This window comes from Theropithecus gelada, chromosome 16 (genome assembly GCF_003255815.1).
Source record: "Theropithecus gelada isolate Dixy chromosome 16, Tgel_1.0, whole genome shotgun sequence".
Lineage (NCBI taxonomy): Eukaryota > Metazoa > Chordata > Mammalia > Primates > Cercopithecidae > Theropithecus > Theropithecus gelada.
Window position 1 is genome coordinate 26,399,813 of NC_037684.1, and position 23,938 is coordinate 26,423,750.

The 23,938-nt window shown below is 54.0% G+C and overlaps 1 protein-coding gene across 1 annotated transcript in view; it reads left to right on the top strand.

The window, feature by feature from the left end:
- ARHGAP23 (Rho GTPase activating protein 23) overlaps nucleotides 1-23,419 on the top strand; it is an 85,764-nt gene extending 62,345 nt beyond the window's left edge. The window contains exons 18-24 of the mRNA XM_025361813.1: nucleotides 1,047-1,120; nucleotides 1,407-1,496; nucleotides 2,338-2,463; nucleotides 8,877-8,918; nucleotides 9,490-9,586; nucleotides 11,677-11,708; nucleotides 20,969-23,419. Coding sequence (XP_025217598.1) covers nucleotides 1,047-1,120; nucleotides 1,407-1,496; nucleotides 2,338-2,463; nucleotides 8,877-8,918; nucleotides 9,490-9,586; nucleotides 11,677-11,708; nucleotides 20,969-21,997 — 1,490 coding nt within the window. The 3' untranslated portion in view covers nucleotides 21,998-23,419. The remainder of the gene's footprint in view (nucleotides 1-1,046; nucleotides 1,121-1,406; nucleotides 1,497-2,337; nucleotides 2,464-8,876; nucleotides 8,919-9,489; nucleotides 9,587-11,676; nucleotides 11,709-20,968) is intronic.
- Nucleotides 23,420-23,938: the final 519 nt, after the last annotated feature.

A 23,938-nucleotide genomic window follows, 5' to 3' on the forward strand; every position in this document is an offset into this window, starting at 1 on the left:
AGCCTCCCAAGTAGACAGACGCCTACCACTACACCCAGCTAATTTTTATATTTTTAGTAAAGATGGGGTTTTGCCACATTGGCCAGGCTGGTCTTTAATCCCTGACCTCAAGTGATCAGCTGATGCGCCTCGGCCTTCCAAAGTGCTGGGATTACAGACATGAGCCACTGTGCCTGGCTGAAAACAATTGTTTAAAATATGACCAAAGCTGTTCATCTTTTCTTCATGGATTCTGCATCTCATGTTTAGGATGGCCTTAGGATTACGAAAATATTTTATTTTTTCCCCAGTGCTTTTATAATTTTCACATTTGACTCTGCCGTGTGACTGCTTTTGTGTATTGTGAGCTAGAAATGATCCCCCCCAGACGGTAGCCATTTGTCCCGGGGACATCTTTTGAGGCCCCCATCCTTCCCCCTGATTGGAAGTGCCGCCTTTATCATATAGTAAATATCCACATGGCCCGCTTCCCCCCTTTCTAGCCTTAACATTGCTCTGCCTTTTCTGCTGTGCCAGCCATTCGGGATGTTTCAGTCTCTGGTGGGGCAGATCCTCCCACATTACTCTTTCTTTAAAAACTATTCCTGGCTGTCTTTGTGCATTAGCTCATCCAGATGAATTTCAGAACAGGCTTATCATCTTCCAGTTTTCAAAGGTCCCCGTGGACTTGTTCTGAAGGGAGTTGGGGGAATCCTTGGTGGAGGCTGTCTGAAGCCCCTCCTCCTCTCCAGGTGTCCTTCTCTTCTGACCTGCTATACCTTGGTGTCCATGTCCTGGCGATGGGGGCAGGGACCCCTTTTCTGGGGTCAGCATGCAGCTCAGATCGTATCGCCTCCCAAATGAACACACCTGGGCCTCCCCAGGTCAGATGCACACCCGAGTGCAGCTGTGGTGGGTACAGCTGTGGTGGGTGTATTCACATATGCAAGAGGCTGTGGAGCCCCCAACTGGAGTTCAAAACACAGCCCTTCCAGCAGGGCCCTTGGCCCGGAGAACAGGGGAAGGCGCTGCCACCACCTCTCTAAAGAGTCTCCGCTGTGTTCTAGACAAATACAACGACTTCATCGAGGCCAACCGCATTGAGGACGCGCGGGAGCGGATGAGGACACTGCGGAAGCTGGTAAGGAGAGAGAGGTGCTGCCAGGCATGAGGTGGGGTGGCTGCCCGAGCACGTCTCTCCCAGGAGGTGGGGAGTCCGGTGCTGCCTACGACCCCTGTGGTCTTGGAGAAGCCCTGCTCCCCTCCGGACCTCAGTTTCCCCATCCATACAAGAGAACGGGGGGTTAGAGGGTAGATTCCAGACTCCCTGAGGCATGGTAGTAGGAACTCTTTGGGGCATGGTGGTGACGGGGGACAGGGGGAGGCCGTCATAGCCTGTCCCCATGGCCCTCTTCTCTCCTACTCAGATCCGGGATCTCCCAGGACACTACTATGAAACGCTCAAATTCCTTGTGGGCCATCTCAAGACCATCGCTGACCACTCTGAGAAAAACAAGGTGGGTAGGGGTCCTGCATGGAGTCTAGGGGAGGCAAGCACAGGACTTACTGTGTGGGGACCCTGAGCACGCGCTGAGCTCCTGCAGGTCCAATAACTCAGGCCCCTCTAGGCACGCCCTCTTCCTATGACTGCTCCATCCCCACCCTGCTCCTACATACTGGCCAGTGCTTTCCCCCAGAGAGCCATCTCCTGAGTTTCTGAGAGCTTTCCAGAGGCAGGGAACCCTGGCCCCCATATCCGATGCACTGACATCCTCTGACTTAGCTCAAGTCCCTTGCATTGCATTTGCCTCATCAAACCCCTTATGCCTTCTGGTTCTGCAGTGGGGAAAATGAGGCTCCGGAGTGATAGGATTATTTTTTGTTTGGAGATGAAGTCTCCCTCTGCCGCTCAGGCTGGAGTGCCGTGGCGCAATCTCCGCTCATGGCATCCCTCGCCTCCCGGGTTCAAGCGATTCTCCTGCCTCAGTTTCCCAAGTAGCTGGGATTACAGGCACCTGGAAGTGATTGGATTTTTTCCCCAGGCCTAAAATAACCCCTGGGACCTCCAACATGTTTCCTGCTGCAGGGTCTCCCACTGCTGGCACTGACCACTCAGGGGTGCCCTGTATAGGTGTGCAGGTTGAGCACTGCTCATGGCTGCTGGGCCTGGGAATGAATGGGGCTGAAATCTGGCCTGTGCTCTACTCATCAAGCATCTCCATGCCCATACAAGGGGGTGTCCACCCTCTAAGCTGGGGACTGGTGAAGATGTAGTTGGGGACAGAGGCCTCAGGGGCCCAGAGTGAGGGAAGACTGAGTTCAGGATATTGACCATGACCTGCTTTCCCTGCTGCCCAGATGGAACCCCGGAACCTGGCCCTGGTCTTCGGGCCGACACTGGTGAGGACCTCCGAGGACAACATGACAGACATGGTGACCCACATGCCTGACCGCTACAAGATTGTGGAGACACTGATCCAGCACGTAAGCCCCTGTTCTGAGGGTCGCCCGGCAGCCCCTGGGGCCCAGGCCATGTTCCTCTGAACCCCTCACTCTTGCTCAGCCCCTCACTCTTGCTCGAGCCCCAGGAAGGGCTTGGCAGCTTTAGACCATGCTGCTAGGGTGGTATATACTCCTCCAAAGTCATGGGCTGCATTTCAAGGCAAGACAGGAGTGGATCCTGGAATCCCTGCTGCCCTGGGACGTTGGGTCCCCAGCTGGAGAGTCAAGAGGCCCCCGAGCATCCAAGATGCCTGGGAGAGGCAGAGGAGGAGGAAGGGCAGGGAAGGTGCTGTTGATGGAGGGCGGAAGGGGCAGCTTCAGAAGGTGGCCCCTGCAGAGGCATCCTGGCAGACACAAACAGATGGGGACCAAGGTCTCACCTGACATCAGGAGGCCCTGGCTCTAGTGACTTTCCCTGCTGGCCCCACTGAGGTTTCAGGGAGGTAGTGGTGATGTCCATGGTAATGAGGGGTGGATGGGATAGGGTACAGGGCCTCGGCCTGAGGCGGGATCCTGCACCAGTGCTTGGCATGTACTGGGCTGGCCACTTCCCTTCTCATGACTTCCTGGATGCCAACAATCCTGTTCCTGTAGGTTCTTGTTACTGGGCATGGGCGGAGGAGAACCCAGAGTGGCCAGCAGAGGGCGCAGGAGGCCTTGGTCTTCCAGAGCCCACCCCTAAGGCAGGACTGCCGCCTTCTGGGGCACACGTGGATGTTATTATGAATCATATAGATTTTCCATTTCCAATTCTTGTTACAGTCCACAAAGGATGGGAACAGAGCCCCTCCTGCCAGGGGAAATAAGACTGGCAGCTGGTCAGAGGAAGGGAAGCCTTAGCCCCAAGTCCCCTAGACACTTTAGGGAAGGAAAGCTGGGCCCTATTACCCTCATTTTACAGAGGAGGAAACAGGCTCAGAGAGGCAAAGCGACTTGCTCATGGTCACACAGCTAATAAGTGGCAGCCCAAGATTTCAAGCCAGGTCTGTCTTACCAAAGCCTGTGCTTTCCTCTCCCCATCAACCCAAAGGGCAGACTCCCGGGTCCCTCCTTGAGCTGGCCTGGGAGGGAGGGAAGGGGCCAGGGGCAGGAGATGAGGCGGTGTGCAGCTGAGCCATGCTAACAGTCTTGCCTGCCCATCTCCCTCCTTCACTGCATGCTCAGGGCTCCGAGCCACAGGAGGGAGGATCCCAGCCTGCTGCATCCGGACACTGGGAACACCACTCCAGAGCTGTCTGGGAGGCCAGGGTCGCCCCACAGTATCAGGATTCCTGATGAGGACTTGGGAAAGCTTAGCTCTCCAGGGCACCAGGGAGCCCTGGAACCTCCTGTGAGGGTGTGTTTTGGGGGCAGCAGCAGTGAAGAGTGGGTGTCTGGCCCTGTGCTCCTGGAAGCCTGAGGCCTGAGGTCAGCTGAGGTGTCAGGAACTACAGCCTTCAGGGAGGAAGGAGGCCAAAGCCCCAAGATGGGAGTCCCTGCTCTGGGCAGGGTGGAGAAGGTGGAGTTTGTCTCATTTAGCACTGACGCTAGTGCCTGGCACACAGTGGACACTCAGTGTTTGTAGAGTAAATAAATGAATGAGTAAATTGCTAATTGAGGTTATGTCAGGCTGGGCTTTTCTTTCTCTTTCTCTCTTTCTCTCTTTTCTCTTTCTGTTTTTGTTTGTTTGTTTGTTTGTTTGTTTTTTGACAGAGTCTCACTCTGTCGCCCATGCTGGAGTGCAGTGGTGCAAATATGGCCCACTTCCAGGCTCAGGCGATCCCACCGTCTCAGCCTCCTGATAGCTGGGAGTAGAGATGCGCACCACCACACCACCTGGCTAATTTTTGTATTTTTTTTGTAGAGATGAGGTCTTATTATGTTGCCAGGGCTGGTCTTGAACTCCTGGACTCAAGCGGTCCTCCCATCTCGGCCTTCCAAAGTGCTGGGATTATAGATGTGAGCCGCCGCGCCCGGCCAGGCTGGGCTTTTCTACTCAGAGATTCATTCCCGAGAACTAACTGAGCTGGTGGTCTTCCCTTTGCTGCCTCCTTGGCATTTGAACATAATGAGCCCTGGATGATTGTCGAGGGAATGAGCCACCCACTCTGCAAGCCCTGAAAGCCTGCACACCCACGTGTGCCGCCTCTGTCTAGCCTGGAGGCTCCATAGCCAGGGCAGTGCTGCTGTCACTTGGGGTACCCAGACCAGTCTTCAGGTCAGAAAGAGGGTGGCAACTGGGGGATAAAGAGGAACAGCAACTTGCCCAGGGCCACACAGGAAGATAGTGGCAGAGCAGAGAGGAGAGCAAACCCCGGTGTCCGACCTCACAGCGGGTAAGTTGCCAGCAGTCCCTGCCTGTGTTTACGAAGTCCAGTGGAACCCAAACAAAGATCAGTCGAGGGCATTTGCTCAGGGACTCACTCAGCAAAGGCAGCGATACCTAATGTTTCTCAGCCTCAGCACTAGTGACCTCTGAGGTCCAGATAAGTCTTTATTGTGGGAGGCTGTTCTGTGTGTTATAGGACATTGAGCAGCATCGCTGGCTTCTACCTGCTAGATGCTGGGAATGTCACCCTAGTTGTCACAATTGAAAGTGTCTCCAGACATTGCCAAATGCCCCCTGGGGTGGGGGGATTGATGGCGGTGGCTCTGGGGCCAGCCTGCTCCTATGTGCTGTGTGGCCTTGGACAAGTTCCTTACCTGCTGTGCTTCAGTCTCCACATCTGTAAGGTAGAGATGACAGTTTGTTTACTTCACGTCGTCGTGAATGTCTGCTAAAGCACTCGCTGTGGTGCCTGGTAGGTCCTAAGTGTTGTGTGAGAATTGACTGTCATCCTCTTTGTCGTGGTCATTATTCCACACCAGAGACAGATCCCCATGCTGGATCTGAATGGGAATGAATGGGAGCCTGCTCAGAAGGAATGGGATGAATAGGAGCCTGCTCAGAAGGAATATTACCAGTAAAAGCTGCGTCTCTTTGTGCTCTGGGCTATGCCCAAGGAAGCCCCACAGAAGGACCCACCCTGGCCCTGGGTGCAGGGCTGGGGTCGTAGTCAGGGAGTTCTTGAACTGTCTTAGAGCACCATGATGAGAACTTAGCCAGGCAGAGCAGGGAGAAAGGGTATCCCCGGCGGAAAGAACAGCACGTGCAGAAGCAGGGTGGCAGGAACTAGTGTGGATTCCTCTTGAGAGCCGTGGCCACCCGGGCGCTTCCTGTAGACGCCGTGGTTTGCAGAGTACTTCTGGGCATCTTCAAACGTGAGTTAAAGGCTGGCTTCTTTGGGCCGATCCTCAGGCTCCCGCTGGTCAGCCTGTCTCTGGAAGCCGCACTTTTGAATAACGGTAGCTCACATCTGTTATACATTAACAATGTGCTGCACTCAGTGTTTTCCATACAGTATTTCATCTCAGTCCTCCTCAGGCCTAGAAGGAGGTGCTCACATCATGCCCGTTTTAGAGATAAGTAAATAGACTTACAGAGGGAAAGTCACTTGGCTAAGGTGAACTTGAACCAAGACGACTGACTCCAGAGCTTCCATTTTTCTTTTTCTTTTCCTTTTTTTTTTTTTTTGAGACAGAGCCTCACTCTGTCGCTCAGGCTAGAGTGCAACGGCGCAGTCTCCACTCACTGCAGCCTCTGGCTCCTGGGCTCAAGTGATCCTCCCACCTCAGCACCCCCAAGTAGCTGGGATTACCGGCGCACGCCACCACGCCGGGCTAATTTTTGTATTTTTAGTAGAACTGGGGTTTCACCATGTTGGCCAGGCTGGTCTTGAACTCCTGACCTCAGCTGATGCACCTGCCTTAGCCTCCCAAAGTGCTGGGACTACAGGTGTGAGCCACTGCGCCCTGCCAGAGCTTGCATTTATTTTTCTTATCTTCCTTCGCTGTCTTCTCTTGTATCTCTTTCTTGTTTCCCTTCTGGCCTTCCTGTGCTGTTTTAGTTAATCACATGTCAGATCTAAGCGATAATAACCGAGGCTCATGGCGCATGCTCAGGCAAGTCCCCTTGTTTCCCCTCTGCTCTCCCCTCCCCCAGGTGCCCACTCTTTGGTGTTTTTTTTTTGAGACGGAGTCTCACTCTGTTGCCCGGGCTGGAGTGCGGTGGCGCGATCTCGGCTCACTGCAAGCTCCGCCTCCCGGATTCACGCCATTCTCCTGCCTCAGCCGCCTGAGTAGCTGGGACTACAGGCGCCCGCCACCATGCCCGGCTAATTTTTTGTATTTTTAGTAGAGACAGGGTTTCATCGTGTTAGCCAGGATGGTCTCCATCTCCTGACCTCGTGATCCGCCGGCCTCGGCCTCCCAAAGTGCTGGGATTACAGGCGTGAGCCACCGCGCCCGGCCGGTGCCCACTTTTAATAGGCTAGTATGTGTCCTTCCAGGACGCCTTCCGCTTATTGTAAATGCATGGCTATCCTTAAATGTATATAATATTCTTTGTGTGTTTTAAGTCTACATAAATGAGATTGTAAATTGCCTATTCTTGTTCTTGCATAGGTGTTGAGGCGGGTAAAGGGTAATTATCTTAATTTTTTTTTTTTGAGATGGAGTTTCACTCTTGTTGCCCAGCCTGGAGTGCAGTGGTGCGACCTCAGCTCACTGCAACCTCTGCCTCCCTGGTTCAAGCGATTACCCCGCCTCACCCTCCTGAGTAGCTGGTATTACAGGGGCGCACAACCATGCCTGGCTACTTTTTGTATTTTTAGTAGTGATGGGATTTCACCATGTTGGCCAGGCTGGTCTCAAACTCCTGACCTCAGGTGATCTGCCCGCCTCGGCCTCCCAAAGTGCTGGGATTACAGGCGTGAGTCACTGCACCCGGCCTGTCACTGTCAATTTGTAATGCTTATCAGTTTCTGTGTCTTCCTTCCACCACATCTAAAAGCCAAAAGTGGTGGGGTGTAGTGGCTCACGCTTGTAATCACAAAATCTACATTTTTTTTTTTTTTTAATTAGCTGTGCAAGGTGGCACATGCCTGTAGTCCCAGCTATTCAGGAGGCTGAGGTGGGAGAATCTCTTGAGCCCAGGAGTTCAAGGGTACAGTGAGCTAGGATCATGCCACACCATTCCAGCCTGGATAACAGCGAGAGACCCTGTCTCAAAAGTAAACAAATAAAATAAAAGCCAAAAGTGCCTTAGTTATTTCCTGGGGCTTGCCGAAGTTCATCTCTTTACTTGCTCAAGTATTCAGTTAAGAGAGTCTTTGTGTAGTAAACTTTCTGATGTCTCAGGATACCTTTATTTCAAGGCCAGGTGCGGTGGCTCCAGAAAGCAGGAGGTTCACTTCAGTGGTGATTAAAACAATCTGTGGTATGCCTGTAATCCCAGCACTTTGGGAGGTGGAGGTGGGCGGGTCATTTGAGGTCAGGAGTTGAGACCAGCCTGGCCAACATGATGAAACCCCATCTCTACTAAAAATACAAAAATTATCCAGGTGTGGTGGCGTGTACCTGTAATCCCAGCTACTCAGGAGGCTGAAGCCAGAGGATCGCTTGAACACAGGAGGCAGAGGTTGCAGTGAACCAAGATTGCACCACTGCACTCCAGCCTGGGTTGCAGAGTGAGATTCTGTTAAAAAACAAAAACAAAAAAAGAATAGCTTTATTTTATACTCAAATTTAAATGAGAATTTAGCAGGGTATAAAATTCTAGGTTCCTTCAACACATCGAAACTTACTTTCTTGTCTTCTTGTGTCTTGCTGCTGAAAGTTCCAAGTACCTGTGATACGTGTTCATTTATAAGCAATCTGGATTTTTTTTTTTCCAGAAGACTTAGAATTTTATCTTCAAGATTCTCAAATTTTACAAAATATATTAAAGTGTGGGGATCTTTATTTTCTCTCTTGTTTGGCCTTTATGAGAAAGCTCTCACCTCCTGCCCCTCAGGAAAACTCCAGCACCTTTCTCCTAGCATTTTCCTTTTCTGGGCTGGGTATGTGACACCCCTGTTGTCAGTGTGGCACCCATGGGTGGCAGGTGGCATGGGGCATGCTTGGCTGTTACAGCCATGGACCTGGCCAACACTAAGAGCACTGGTGCCTCCCTGCCCCCTGGCTCGCTGTGAGGAGTGTACCACAGGGGTGTGCCCAGGACAGTGTTCAGAGAAAAGTAAAAGTGAAGCTCTCCCTGAGCCTATCTCCGGTCTGAGGTTGCCCTTCCCACTCCCGGCCGTGTTTCCTCCCACACTGGGGTCCCACCTTTTCTCTCCCCTAGGGTTTTTACAGTCTGTGGAGTCAGGTTTTAGGGTCCGACAAGCTCCCTCTGAGCCCTCTTTTGCAGCCCCGCCAGCCTGGGGTTTGTGGAGAGAGAGGCGCCCCTTGCCGCCTGAGCGGGTCCTCTGGAAGGAGCAGGTGGAGGAGACTCTTCTTTCCCACGCTGATTTCATCCCTTCCTTTTGTCTTCTCTGCAGTCAGACTGGTTCTTCAGTGATGAAGAGGACAAGGGAGAGAGAGTAAGTGATGCGGGCCAGGCTGGTATGGGGGCTGGCCTGGGGTAAGCCCCAGTCCTTGGGGGTGGGGTGGGCAGTGAGACTTAAGCTGGGGAAGGTGCCTGTCCTTGAGGCTTCCCCAGTCTGATGGAGCAAACACAGACCCGCTCCTCAGGAGCCCGTAGTCTGATAGAGAGGCACAAAGCTTGCCTTCAGGAGTCCCCAGTCTAACTGGGGGAGATGCAGACCTTGCTCAGAGGGAACCCAGTTCAGGAGTAAAGTCAGTTCCGCCCTCCAGGCTACCGGGAAGGACATAGGTTGGAGGAGTTCCAGTCTGGTGTGGGAGACACAGCTCCTGCCCCCAGCTGAAGGGGCCACTCTGGCCTTCATGGTTCCGAGGTATTGAGGAAGGTGCAGAACTATCTAATAGGGGACATATAGGAATCATCCTCGGCTGATGAGGGAGATGGTCCCTGCCCCAGTGAGCCCGGTCTGATGGAGGAGACACGGGCTCCGTCATCAGGACACCCCCCTCTGGGGGGTCGGCAGCGCAGCATCCGAGGGCATGCCAGCTGACCCCTCCTCCTGTTCGCAGACCCCTGTGGGCGACAAGGAGCCTCAGGCAGTGCCCAACATTGAGTACCTCCTGCCCAACATTGGCAGGACAGTGCCCCCTGGCGACCCGGGGTCAGGTGAGCGCAGGGGCCTGGGAGTGGGGAGGCGGGAGGGTGGACACTACATTCCTGCGGGCCCCAGATGCTTGGCCAGATGCCCAGCTTCCCTGCACCACCCCAGCGGCCCCCCCGCCCCGCCAGCCACCATGGAGATGGAGCTGTTGGGGGCCTTCTCCCTCCCTGGGGAAGTCCAGCTCGCCCCGTGCCCGCCTCCTGTCTGCGCAGCTGCCCCGCCCCGGGCAGGGTCGGAGCTTTGTTCACCCTCTCTCACTGGTTTCTTTCCTCAGCCTTTAATTTCTCACGGGCTGGCTGTGTCCTTCTGGGCATGTTCCTCTTTTTAATTTTTCTTCCTTTTCTCCTCGCACCCCTGCCTCTCCCTCCTCCTCTCCCGGTGCTCTCCTCCCACCCCTTCCTCTTCTCCTCCCCGTCCCCTCCTCCAGCGGACCTGTTGGAGATTTAAAGGGTACAGTGCGGTGTTGCGGCCTCGGTCACTAACAGTGGCGGGTGATTATAAGAAGGCTGGGTGGGCACAGAGGCAGGCAGAATGTCCCAGGCTGTGAGGACCCCACGCTGACATGCCAGTTACCCCTGCTTGTTATCAACTTACCCCAGCAGTCCACGCCCCTCCCATCCTAAAGCGCCTTCTCAGGAGGAAGGAGGCACTCACTGGGCCCAGGGCCCTCCCCGTTGCCTGGACGCCTGGGCATTGGATTGCTGCCCTCCTGCAGTGCCACAGACGCTGCGGCCTCTCTGTGCCAAGTCTCACCACTGCTGGTCATCCGGGTTGGGGACCCAGGCTCTCTGGAGACCAGTGATGCCACGCCCAGAAGCTTCTCTTTATCTGTAACTCCTGCCTCAGTCACCCCAATGGGCCGCCTCTTCCTGCTTAAGAAACCGGGGCCCTAAGTCATGTTTGCAAGGCCTGCGGCCCTCTCGTGGCAGAGAACAGATGATTTACGTCCTCAGAGACAGATGAGGGCCACTCCCTTTGTGGCTGCAGCCACTGACTCTTCCCCCTGCCATGGTTGTCCCTCCCTTTAGTTTTAGCATTTCTGTTGTCTCTGACAGAGGCACACAGGAGCTCCCTAGTCACCAGGGGCAGGCTCAGGAGGGGGCAGGAGACATGGGGACGGGACGGCAGAGAGGGGCCCTGTGTCTCTTCTAATCACCCGCCGCCCCCCCGCGCCCTGTGTGTCGTGTGTGGTCCTCCATCTTGCTTTTCTCACCTTGTGCAGGGGGAGGGGTCTGGAGAGGGGGCGTCTAACTTGCCTGCCAGAGAGTGTGGATTAACCGCACCTGCCCACTACCCTGTGGGACCCCGGGAGGCCCTTGGACCAATCTGCTCCCTCTCTAGCCTTGGAGAGGACCTGCCAGGACATGTTTCTGGTTCCTTCTCCACCCCAGTGATATTAAGGGAGTGGGACCCAAGTCCCATAGAAACCATGCTTTTAGTCTGCTTTGTAACTCTGGTTGTAACTGGGGACCCTGCCCATGAGGGCAGGGTGACCCCAGGTCCGGAGGTGGAACCTATCAAGGCCCTAATCACCAGCCCACTCCACCTCCTGCATCCCACCCACTTCATTTCTGCCCTTTTATCCATTATTCACGTAGTCCCTCTTCTTTCTCATGTGCTTGGGGGTGGATATAGGGCACCCACCTCTCCGTGCACTGTGTGGTCTCCATTTCTCCAGAGCACCTGTGATTTGCTGTGTTTCACTGTGGTGGTTTCCATGGACTGCATCTGATATTTGGCATTTTCTCTCCAGTGCTTCAGAGTAACAGGGACGGGAGGGGAAGGGAAGAGGAACCAGGCTCAAAGACAATGCCCCCTTGCCCTTAGCCATCAGTAAATGAGGGGCCAGTGGCTGGCAGCCTGATGTCACTTCCTGCCTCTAGAGGAAGTGGCAATTAACATCATTTTCTGCTCCATCCCTCTCCCATAGAAAATGACATCAGAGGTCCATCATACTCCTAGGGCCTGGGGAGATCTTATGTTTCAGAATTCCCTGGTTTCTGAAGCCTTTGAGGAGAGGGAATTGTGTGCATAAGACTCAGCTTTCTTTTTCCCTGATGCAACTTTCATTTTTTTTTCTGTCTTTCACCAACAGATTCTACCACCTGTAGTTCAGCCAAGTCCAAGGTACGTGTGAAGGCAATTCTGAAGGCTTGATCCCTGTACAAGCCAGCCCACTTTGGTTTTTGTTCAAGGGAATTGATGGAATGGCAGTTGGACCATGGGGAAAGTTGATGGTCCCTGGGAGGGAAGGCGGGAGGTACTGAGTGCCAAGCTGCTTACCTTGGCAGTGTTTGGTGAGGCATCTGCTGTAGTAGAAGGACCTGGCCTGGGAGTTACGTGCCTAGCTGGCAATGTGGCTCAGTGGTTAGAAGCACAGACTGTGGAGTCAGACAGTCCTAGGTTTGAGTTCTGGCTCCACCATTTAGTAGTTTAGGACACTGGGCAAGTTACTTAACCACTTTCTGATCCTCAGCTTCCTCATCTGTAAAATGGGGATATCAGTAAATCTGTGGGGTGCTATAATAAATAAAACAGATATCCTTTAAGGTCTTTGGAGAGCCTAAAGCAAGCAGAAGGAAATAAAGAGAGGAGCAGAAATCCATGACATTGAAAACAGTTGGAAAAAAGCAATGAAACCAAAAGCTGGTTCTTTGAAAAAAAATGAAATTGATAAACCTCTAGCCAGAGTGACAGAATAAAAAGAAAGATGGCACAGATTATCAATATCAGGGATGAAAGAGGGACATCACTACAGACCCCTAAGTTATTTATTTATTTATTTTTTGAGACGGAGTCTCACTCTGTCACCCAGGCTGGAGTGTAGTGGCACCATCTCGGCTCACTGCAAGCTCCCGCCTCCCTGGTTCACACCATTCTCCTGCCTCAGCCTCCCGAGTAGCTGGGACTACAGGCACGCACCATCATGTCCGGCTAATTTTTTGTATTTTTAGTAGAGACGGGATTTCACCAGGTTAGCCAAGATGGTCTCGATCTCCTGACCTCATGATCCGCCCGCCTTGGCCTCCCAAAGTGCTGGGATTACAGGCGTGAGCCACCGCGCCCGGCTACAGACCTCTATATTATTGAATTTATGGGCATAAAGTTGCCCATAAATTGAATAACTTCGATGAGATAGACCAATTCTTTGAAAGATTCAGACTGCCAAAACTCACTTAAGAAAAAAATAGATAACCTGAATAGTCCTATACCTCCTAAGGAAATTGGATATGTAATTTAAAACCCCCCAACAACGAAAACTTCAGGACCAGATTGTTTCACTGTCAAATTCTACCAAATATTTAAGGAATTTTAAAAATTTTTAAACAATTTACTTTAATAATTTAAAAATATTCTGTATAGAAAATAGTATAATTTTAAATATTCATATATTTAAATAGTTGAATTATTTAAATGTTATTCAAACAGTTATTTAAGAAATAATACCAATTCTCCACTATCTCTTTCGGAAGCTAAAAGAGGGTGCCTGGGCACCATGGTTCACGCCTGTAATCCCAGTACTTTGGGAGGCTGAGGCTGGATCTTGAGATCAAGAGTTAAAGACCAGCCTGGCCAACATGGTGAAACCCCGTCTCTACTAAAAACATGAAAAGAATTAGCTGGGCGTGGTGGCATGCACCTGTAATCCCAGCTACTCAGGAGGCTGAGGCGGGATAATTGCTCAAACCTGGGAAGAGGAGGTTGCAGTGAGCCGAGATCGTGCCACCTCACTGCAGCCTGGGCGACAGAGCGAGACACCGTCTCAAAAAAAGAAAGGAAAATAGAAGAGGAAGAAACACTTTCCAACTAATGTATGAGGCCAGCATTACCCTGATACCAAAACCTGACAATGCTTTTGAAAAAGATAGGGCTAATACATCTACTCTGTATCAGTACTGTGCTGGGTACTGAAAATATAAATAATGAGCCAAACAGATAGGTTCCTGCCCTCACGAAGCTTATCTTCTAGTGAGAGACAGACACTAAGCTAATGAACAAATAGACTATCTGTGTGGCAGGTTTGGAGGCACAGTGGAGGCAGAAACCAGACGGAATGAGCTAATAAACTGAGGGAGGGAAGAGAGCATGCATAGACCACTCTTGTGAGAAGTCCAACTGTGAAGAGATATTTACAGAACAAAAATGGGAAAATATGTGGCTTGAGGGAAGCTTTCTTTAAAAGATGAAAGCAGCCAGGCATGGTGGCTCACACCTATAATCCCAACACATTTGGAGGCCGAGGCAGGAGGATCCCTTGAGCCCAGGGGTCCGAGACCAGCCTGGACAACATAGTGAGACCTCAACTCTACAAAAAATGCAAAAATTAACCAGGCATGGTGGGGCATGCCTGTAGTCCCAGCTACTTGGGAGGCTGAGGCAGGAGGATCATTTGAGCCTGGGAGGAGGTTGAGGCTGCAGTGATGAGCCATGATCATGCCACTGCACTCCAGCCTGGGCAACAGAGCAAGACCCTGTCTCAAAAACAAACAAAAAAAGATGAAAGCACATATTTACTTGCCAACGGGAATGATCCAGGTGAGACAGAGAGAGACAGAGAGAGAGAAGAAGAGCTGGACCCAGAGCCCATGAAGCAGCAGCAGCCTGTGCTCCTAGCAGATGCATCCCTGGGTGTAGTAGGAAGAGAGGGAGGTGGCAGGGGGCACACTAGCAGGCAGTGTTGGCAGCAGGTCGTTGGGGTCACCCCCAGCTGATGGCTCTTTCCTCAGCGAAGTGGAAGGTGAGGACCTCTGCTAGGCGTGAAGGTGTCATGGAAAGTCTGAGCAGAGTGAAGGAAGTCTGAGACAGGTCCCATGAAGCAAGGCACATTTCCTGAAGGGGTGAGGAGGTGCGGCCCCTTCTCAAGAGCCAGCACTTTGCCCAGCAGTCATGCCCCGCCCCTTTGGGCCTGGCTTCTCCATACTCCCCGGAGAGCCCCTTCTGAGCCCCTTCTGGCCAAAAGATGTCCTCATTTGCTTCCTGTGACCCCACCCTGTCTCCAGTGGTCTCAACACTGACCTCCCCAGAGCTCAAAAGCCACCGCCTCCTTGAAGCCACCTGGCTTGAAATTCCTTCCTCCGGAGACTGCTTCCCAGTTACTGCTTCCCAGTCTGGGCCTGCCTGACTCCTGCATTAGCCTGGGAACTCCTGCAGGAGGCCTTCTTCTCAATCATAGGGCCTTGAACAATAGAACGTGCTTTTCAGAGAGTACTTCTTTACTGTAAACTGACTCGGAGACTTCACTGTGACCTAGTGAGTTCATCACAATCACTAGTGTGAGATGAAAGAGGAGGGAGTGCACATTTACTGAGCACCTACTAGGTGCCAGCCAGTACGCAGAGAACTTTTCACAAACATTGGTTTCATTTCATTTTTATGAAAGACCCTTGAGTTTTGTACCATCCCCATTTTACAGATGGGGAAACCAAGGCTCACAGAACTTAAGTAACTAGAAGTTTGGGCATATTCTTGGGCCTCAGGGAGGGGAGCTGGTTAGGCGGCCTCCTTCCTTGGTGGTGCTCTGGCGTCTGAGTTCTAATCCTCTGCTCTCAGGCTCTGAGTGTTTCTTGATTTTCTGGCACAGGGACTGGCTCTGTCCTGAGCCTGAGCTGAGACCAGCCGGCCAAGCCTCTAAGAAACGAAGGCACAGACCAGGCTGCCGGTCTATTAAGTACAGCGATAGGAATAACTGTTGCAGGACAGGGACGTTCAGTTGTGTGTGCCGCAGTGGTCTCAGTCTCATCTACTGGGGAGACCAGGAATCGGAGTCAGGGAAGCAGGAGGCACCAGGCATCTGAGAACCTGCAGCCTCCTGTCCCGGCTGTAGGGAAGGGGCTGCCTCTGGCACCAGGGCCTGGCCTCCCACTGGGCTGTGAGCTCTGTGGGTGGGCACAAACCCTGCAAGTGCTGGACTCTCACGACTGCCAGCCTCTGTGTCTTTCGCCTGACTCTAAAACCCAGGTCAGTGATGGTCAAACTGTGTTCCCTGGAGCCACCATGGGGTCATGACCACCAACAGGTGTATGAGAGGACCAAGCGTGCAGGGATCCAAGCTCCCACAGCTTCCATCTGAGCCACTCTTGGTTCTGTCTCACATCGTTGGGTTTCTAGGGAGGATTCGATTTAGACAGGGTGCTCCCGAGCTCATCAAAAACCATTGTTCTAGATGTGACAGCCCTGTCTCTAGACTCTCCCGGCTGTGTCCAGGACACCCAGGCGGTATCGGTGCCCCAAGTCACAGCCACATTCTGATCCTGCCTCCCTGTGTGGATGGTTTAGGCTATCCTGGGTAGGAGTGTGGGCAGGCACACATGGCAGTCTCTCAGCTCCATGGCGGGTGGAGTGGAGCTGTTCAGTACTCAGAAGGCTCCCTTATCATCTTTGTTTTTTTTTCTTTTTTTTTTTTTTTTGAGACAGGTCTTGGTCTGTCACCCAGGCTGGAATGCAGTGGCCCGAACACAGCTCACTGCAGCCTCTAACTCCTGTGTTCAAGTGATCCTCCTGCCTCAACCTCCTTAGTAGCTGGGACTACAGGCACACACCACCACTCCTGCCTAATTTTTTTGTATTTTTTGTGGAAATGGGGTCTTGCTTCTTTGCACAGGCTGTTCTTGAATTCCTGGCTTCAATGGATCCTCCTGCCTCGGCCTCCCAAAGTGCTGAGACTACAGGCATGAGCCACTGCACCCCACTCTCCTTATCATCTTAATTCCAAGTTCTTGGGGAAGGGGACCACTTTTGTCTTCTCTGGTGGTCCCTTGCCTACTGCTTAGCTTTCTTTACGGCCTGCAATAACCCCTGAGCATCCTACTGTACAGGGAGACGTCTAGCTCCTGACCAGGCTCAGTCTGATTTCCCCGGCCCTGCCTTATTCAAGTTCCTCAAATTCCTTGACCCCAACCCTTGCTCCGTAAGAAACCTCTCCATGACCCTGACCCTGAGGGGGAATTGACCGTGAACATTTTTGCATTGACAACAGATACTGGAATGCAGGGATTCCCCATCTACTTCAGGCCCCTTCAAGAATCAGAGGAGGCCAAGCATGGTGGCTCATGCCTGTAATCCCAGCACTTTGGGAGGCCAGGGTGGGGAGATCACTTGAGGTCAGGAATTCAAGACCAGTCCGGCCAACATGGCGAAACCCCATCTCTACTAAAAATGCAAAATTAGCTGGGGGTGGTGTTGCACGCCTGTAATCCCAGCTACTCGGAAGGCTGAGGCAGGAGAATCGCTTGAACTGGGGAGGCAGAAGTTGCAGTGAGCCAAGATTGCACCATTGCACTCCCAGCCTGGGCAATAGAGCGAGACTCTGTCTCAAAAAAAAAAAAAAAAAAGAAAAGAAAAGAAGGAAGTTATGCACTCTTGCTCCAGAAAGACACCTATCTATACAAATCCTGTGGCAAGTTCAAGTTTATGGACCCCTAAAGCCTACCCAGGGACTCCAGCTAAGAGCGCCTTCTCCAGAGTATTCCTGCTGGTAATTAGCTTGTTTGGCAGAAGGTGGCAGTCCAGTCATCATCAATAATGCCTTTAGTCATCGCTGATTCCTAAGTTTAAAGTATTCAACAATATGAGTAGTTACAATTTATTGAGCATTTGCTGTGTTACTGTGCTCAGAATTTAATCCTCACAAATGCCCTGAGTTAGAGATAGAATTGTCCTTATTTTGCAGTTGAGGAAACAGAGGCCAGAAGTGCTTCTGTAACTTGCCCCAGGTCTCACAACCAGCAAGTCGCCTGCTCCAGAGCCTCTATCTCTGAGACAGAACCTGTTAGGAGATGAGGCCTGCCCTGGGTGACCCTGCCCGGCTGTGAGATCAGAGCTTGAGGGCAGGGTGGGTATAAAGTCAGCTCAGGCTGCTGTAACAAAATGCCATAGCTAGGTGCCTCAGACAACAGAAATTGATTTTTCTCAGAGCTCTACAGGTTAAAAGTCCAAGATCACGGTGCCAGTGTGGCTCATTTCTGGTGAGGGTTCCCTGCCTGTCTTGTCTTGTAGACGGTAGATGGCCACCTTCTCACACTGTGTCCTTACAAGGCAAGGCAGAGAGAAAAGAGCGCGAGTGACTGAGAGAGCCCAAGCCCTCTGGTGTCCCTTCTAATAAGGGCACCAATCCCATCAAAAGGTCCCACCTTCACCTAAACCTAATTATCTCTCAAAGGCTCCACCTCCAAACTGGGGTTAGGGCTTCCACATGTGAGTTTGGGAGGTACACAATGTAGTCCATAGCAGTGAGTGAAAGCAGTTGATGACTGGCTGGCGGAACTGGGCTCATTTCTGTCTGGGTCTCTGAGCACTGCACTGGCCAGGTTTGTAAGTCACTCCACAGCCATGTGCCTGACACCTGGCAGATGCCTGGTGTGTGCCAAATGAATACACTGGACAAAATAAAAAAAGGTTGTGGGTGCGGTGGCTGATGCCTGTAATCCCAGCACTTTGGAAAGCCAAGGTGGGAGGATCACTTGAGGTCAGGAGTTTAAGACCAGCCTGGCCAACATAGTGAAACCCCATCTCTACTAAAAATACAAAAATTAGCCAGGTGTGGTGGTGCGTGCCTGTAATCCCAGCTACTTGAGAGGCTGAGTGATGAGAATTGCTTGAACCTGGGAAGCAGAGGTTGCAGTGAACCGAGATTGCGCCACCTGCACTCCAGCCTGGGTGACAGAGGGAGACTCTGTCTCAAAATAATAACAACAATAATAATAATAATAATGCTGTAGCCTGGTGCAAGGGTACCCTGTAAGCTCTGCATGGAGCCCCTGCCAGCACATGCACAGCTCTGTTGACAGGCACCACCATCATAAGATTGCTGTGACAGGGAGAAAGTTCATTATAGTGACCTACATCAGGTCCTTGTCACTTCCTTCCATTGCTCCTGCTGGCCCCCTGCTTTCCTGCAGTCTATCCCGGATTAACTCCCTGCTCTCTCTGTGAATCTGCTGACCTCTGCATTCCTTGGAAGAGAACTCAGTCTGACCTTGTTGCTTCTGGAACCAGCTGGGATGAGACGGTAGTTTGATCAGATGATCCTAGCGGCCTCTTAAGTCTCTCAGAGAGCACTGGCCAGGAAAGAAAGCAGTATTGGCCACCATATGCCCTAGGCTAATCCTAGCAGTGCAACCACATTGCACAACTCCAGGGGGTGCCTTCTGGAGTTGTGCATTGTGGGCAACCATGGCCCAGGAGCCACATGCCTGTGACTCCTGAGTCCCTGACATGCTCTGGTTTTCTCAGAACTAATTAATGTGAGAGAGAGGACAGTAGCTGCAGTGCTCACAAGAGGCATCTGGGTCTCCATTCATTATTACACCATGGCTGAAACAAGAGGTGGTCTGTGAGGAGGAGCTGAAGGACAGCGTGACCTTGTCATGTCATTCCAGCCCAAGATAGGAACCAGTCCCAGCATCTGCTTCTACAAGACTTCCTGTGTTAAGGGTACTCCACTCACCAATTGTTAGTTCATTTAATGTTTATTGAACACCTGTTATGTGCCATGCAGAAACAACCAAGTCACTGCCTTTGCTCTCAAGGAGCTCAGAGTTCAATGAGGCTGATGTGAGAAGAGCGAGGAGCACAGTGAGATGACAGGAACATAGAGAAGTGATCTCCCATCTCAGGCAAAGGGAGGGCTGGGAGGTTGCTGTACAGAGGAAGCCATGTTTGAGCTGGGCCTTGTAGGGTGAGTAGGAGCTCATCCAGCAAATAGGGCAGGGGGACATTAAGGGCTGGCAGCAATGTAACAGTGTAGGTCACATCAAAGGAAGGGTTGGTAGTGCTGTATTTCCACGTGAGGGCTGTGTTGGGGTTGGGGGCAGGGCAGGGCAGTGGGCTGGGAAAGTTGGGGCTAGGTTGTGAAGAGCCCCATGTGCTGAACTGGGGAACGTGTGCTTTATCCTGGTGGGTGCTGGGGCATGCACCTTCTGAGCAAAGCTGGGTGAGGATCAGATTCCTGCTTCAGAATGGTGGCTCTGGAGGGGGGACCTGGGCTGGGGCAAGGGTGGAGGCGGGGAAACCCTATTAGGAGGGGCAGGAGGGCCCAAGAGAGGGCAGAATGAGGGCCTGCCGGAGGAGGACAAGGAGGGGGAGGAGGAGGAGGAGGGGGAGGAGGAGGAGGAGGAGGGGGAGGAGGAGTTGGAGTTGTTGTTGTTGGCTTTGGGAGCCATTTCAGAAGAATCCAGGACTTGGTTGTGGGTGGAGGGGAGAGGGAGGGGTCAAAAGACCGGCCCTAAGGTGAGGAATGTGAATGGAGGCAGTTTGGGGCAGGGGTAGGTAGGATGCTGTGGTTCCGGATAGGTGAGTTTTAAGAGCCTACAGACACCAGGTAGAAGTGGATTCTCAATGGGAAGAAGAGTCCCGGAGCTCAAGAGAGTGTTGTGTTAGACAGGGAGGTCTGGATAGCAGTGCTACTTGGGAATGGTATTTTCTAGGGAACACAAACAGAGAAGGCAAAGGGGCCAAGAACAGAGTCCTGGGAACACTGAGTCTTAGTGGGGAAGCGGTGGGCAAGAAGAGCCTCCCACGAGGCAGAGGAGAGGCCAGAAGGGCGGATGAAAACCAGCTTCCAGAAGGCCATGGCCGGCAGCATGGACCCTCCTGGGAAAGTGTGAAAGGCCAAGACCCCAAAACACCACAGGGTGTAGCAGTGAGGGCTGGTTCAGGTGAGAACAGCGGCATGAAGTTGCCCAACTTAGGGTTGGAAATCAGTTTGAGGGCGGCTCCAATCCAAACCATGACACCATACGCGATCTTTCAGCCACTTGCAGGGGCAGAGCTGGCGGCGGGATTGACCTGGGATTGGGGATTGGCGGGGTGGGGGGAGCGGGTGAACTTGGGCTGGTTACCCTGGAGAGGCCTGTAGATGCTGGTCAGGTGGGAACGCAGGTTTCCAGGTGGCGGCAGGTGGAGAGGTGGGGGACTTGTGGTCAGAGAGCGCCCCTGCCGGGGATCTGGGGATCAGCATGCAGGAAGCTCTGGTGGTGACACCCCAGGAGCGTGTGTGAAACGGACTCAGGCTGCCAAGCTTTATTCACTGTGGAGAGACCATCATCACCAGAGCCATGTCTAAAGGATTTAGCCAGGGCTGCATACGGAAAACAGAATGGAAGGGGGCTTTGGCAGACCAGCCCAGCCCACAGGAAAGAGCTGAGAGCCTGGATTTGGGCCAGCGGGAGTGCTGAGCCGGCTGCAGGATGGGGCGCGGGGGTAGTCTCTGGACAGAAGGGGCACGGGGCTGCAGGAGGAGTGTTTTATGATGCAACCGTGGGTGCTGGCCTTGGCTGGGCCCTGTGGCGACTGGGTGCCGTGGCGTGGAGGCGGATAGGGAAAAGAGCGGGGTCGGCAGGGCACCGAGTCCGGGCGCACCCCCGCATCCTGACTTGTCTCCCGCACAGGGTTCGTGGGCCCCCAAGAAGGAGCCGTACGCCCGGGAGATGCTGGCGATCTCCTTCATCTCGGCGGTCAACCGCAAGCGCAAGAAGCGGCGGGAGGCGCGGGGGCTGGGCAGCAGCACCGACGACGACTCGGAGCAGGAGGCGCACAAGCCTGGGGCAGGGGCCACAGCGCCGGGGGCTCAGGAGCGGCCGCAGGGGCCGCTGCCTGGCGCCGTCGCCCCCGAGGCCCCCGGACGCCTCAGCCCCCCGGCGGCGCCGGAGGAGCGGCCGGCCGCGGACACGCGCTCCATTGTTTCGGGCTACTCCACCCTGTCCACCATGGACCGCAGCGTGTGCTCGGGCGCCAGCGGTCGGCGGGCAGGCGCGGGGGACGAGGCGGACGACGAGCGCAGCGAGCTGAGCCACGTGGAGACGGACACTGAGGGCGCGGCGGGCGCGGGGCCTGGGGGACGCTTGACGCGCCGGCCGTCCTTCAGCTCGCACCACCTCATGCCCTGCGACACCCTGGCGCGCCGCCGCCTGGCCCGGGGCCGCCCAGACGGCGAGGGCGCGAGCCGGGGCGGTCCCCGCGTCCCGGAGCCGCCCGGCTCGGCGTCGTCTAGCAGCCAGGAGTCGTTGCGGCCCCCGGCGGCGGCGCTGGCCTCGCGGCCCTCGCGCATGGAGGCGCTGCGGCTGCGGCTTCGCGGCACGGCAGACGACATGCTCGCCGTGCGCCTGCGGCGGCCGCTGTCACCCGAGACCCGGAGGCGCCGGAGCAGCTGGCGCCGCCACACGGTGGTGGTGCAGAGCCCGCTGACCGACCTCAACTTCAACGAGTGGAAAGAGCTGGGCGGAGGGGGACCCCCGGAGCCTGCGGGCGCGCGAGTGCACAGTGACAACAAGGACTCCGGACTCAGCAGCCTGGAATCCACCAAGGCGCGGGCCCCGTCGTCCGCGGCCTCGCTGCCGCCGGCGCCCGGGGACCAGGGGGCCCTGCAGAGCCAGCCCTCGCGCCGCTCGGCCGCCTCCCGCCTGCATCAGTGTCTGTGATCCCCACCTCCCGCGCCGGTCGGGCCCCACCCCTCCCCAGAGCCCCTTGGGATCCAGGAGGCTCCTCCAGCCTGCACCTCCCCTTCTGTGGCCCCTGGGGGGGGGCGTGGAGGGCGCAGCAGGCCGAGTCCCTAGTCGGTGTGCTGGAACTGGCAGGGGGCGGGCAGAGGAGAAGGCTGGAACTGGACTCAGAGTGAATGGAAGAGGGTTCCAGAGGTAATGAGCGGGAGCGGAGAGGGCGTGAGCTGCTGGGTTCTGTGTCCCTGCGCACATGCGCCTGATGGGTCCTTCTGAGCCTTTCTGTGGCTGCACTTGGGGACCCTTGTGGACCATGGCGTGTGACTATGGAACCCCCAAGTTTCAGACTAAAGGAAAGATCCTGGGTGATGCTGGCTTTTTGCTTCTTTCCTCTGCCCTCCCACCTCAGCTTGTAAGTGGGGATGTGTGTTTGTCTGGGGGGAGGAGGTGTAGGATGCGTATGTCCACGGAGGGAGGGGTTTGTGTGTGCGAGTGTGTGCAGTCATTGTCCCAAGTTGTTTCCAGTAGCGACTTCTGTCCCCCTACCCTCACCCTGGTCCCCACTTCGCCCCCCAGGGCTCCCTGCCTTTGGTGCACACAGGATCCTGCCCCACCCCCTTGTCAGAGCTGGAGAAGGGGATTGGGGCCACTCCAAGGAAGCAGGACTGAAACCCTCACCAGGGTTACTCCCCAACATCCTTTTGCCTGAGTCACCCCCTAAGCGCTTTAAGCACGGGCAGCTGCCTCTTCCCCAGACAGTTTTGGGGGGTCCAGGGTCCCCCTTTCTGGTACCTCCCTCACCCCTCTTTTTCTTCTTCCATCTGTGCCTGTTCCTTCCACAGCCCAGGCACATAGAAGCCCACCTTCTTCCCCTTAGGAGGGGGCATAGTCAACACCCCTGGTGTCTCTGTCACTCACACACTGATTTATGGGGTCTGAGCTGGGCTGTTCCTGCAGGATGGACAGGACGCAGCGCCCTCTTCTCCCCACAGGTTGTAAATAGATTTCCAATCACCAGGCCAGCCCCCACACACCCTCACTCATTCCAGGGAAGCCCAGGTAGGTGGTGAACCCGCTGCCACGTCTATCAGTCCTCTTGTTTTATGCAAAGATTTACTGTAAAGTAGATTTCTTTCCCTCCCTCCCCCATCCTTTTATTGTAAATATTGTCTCTAAATGTGTAACATATTATAAAGAATTTATAAGGATTTTTAAAGATGTTTTGCTCATTTACAAAAGTGTTGTAACAGTGTTGGACAAAGCCTTCCACCCCACGTCCGCATGGCTCCTTTCACTGTGTCCTTGACACACCTCTCTGGCAACAACTAAAATTTCCTGCTTCTGAAAAGTCCTGTCTTAAAAGTACAGTCTATATCTTGGAAATAAATGGCCTTCCTCAAGGCACCAGTCAGCCGTCTCACTTGTTTTGGAGGGAGAGGGCCAGAGTGGGGCTGGGAGACAGGCGAGGTACCTGGCCCAGGGAAGGAGGGCGATGGGGACTGGACCAAGCGGTGGCAGGGCGGAGGCAAACTTCTTCCTGGTGACCTTTTTGTAAGTGTCCTGGGGGACTGGTCAATGATACAGGGACAGATATGAGTTGGAAGAGTGGGTGGCCCTCATTGCTGTGGGAGGTTTCCAGGCACCTGCTCTCTATTCCTACAGAGCCCAGGCAGCTGCACAGGCACCTTCTCAGGCCTACCTGGAGCTTCACAATGGTTCCAGCAGTCTTGCCCCACAGACAGGAGGCCTGGGCCAGCTGTCCTAGGCACTCCAGGCTCAGATGATATTGCAAAAGGACAGAATGGGTTTTGCCCATTGTCCCCCCTTTTTTTTTGAGACGGAGTCTTGCTCTGTCGCCCAGGCTGGAGTGCAGTGGCCCGATGTCGGCTCACTGCAAGCTCCGCCTCCCAGGTTCACGCCATT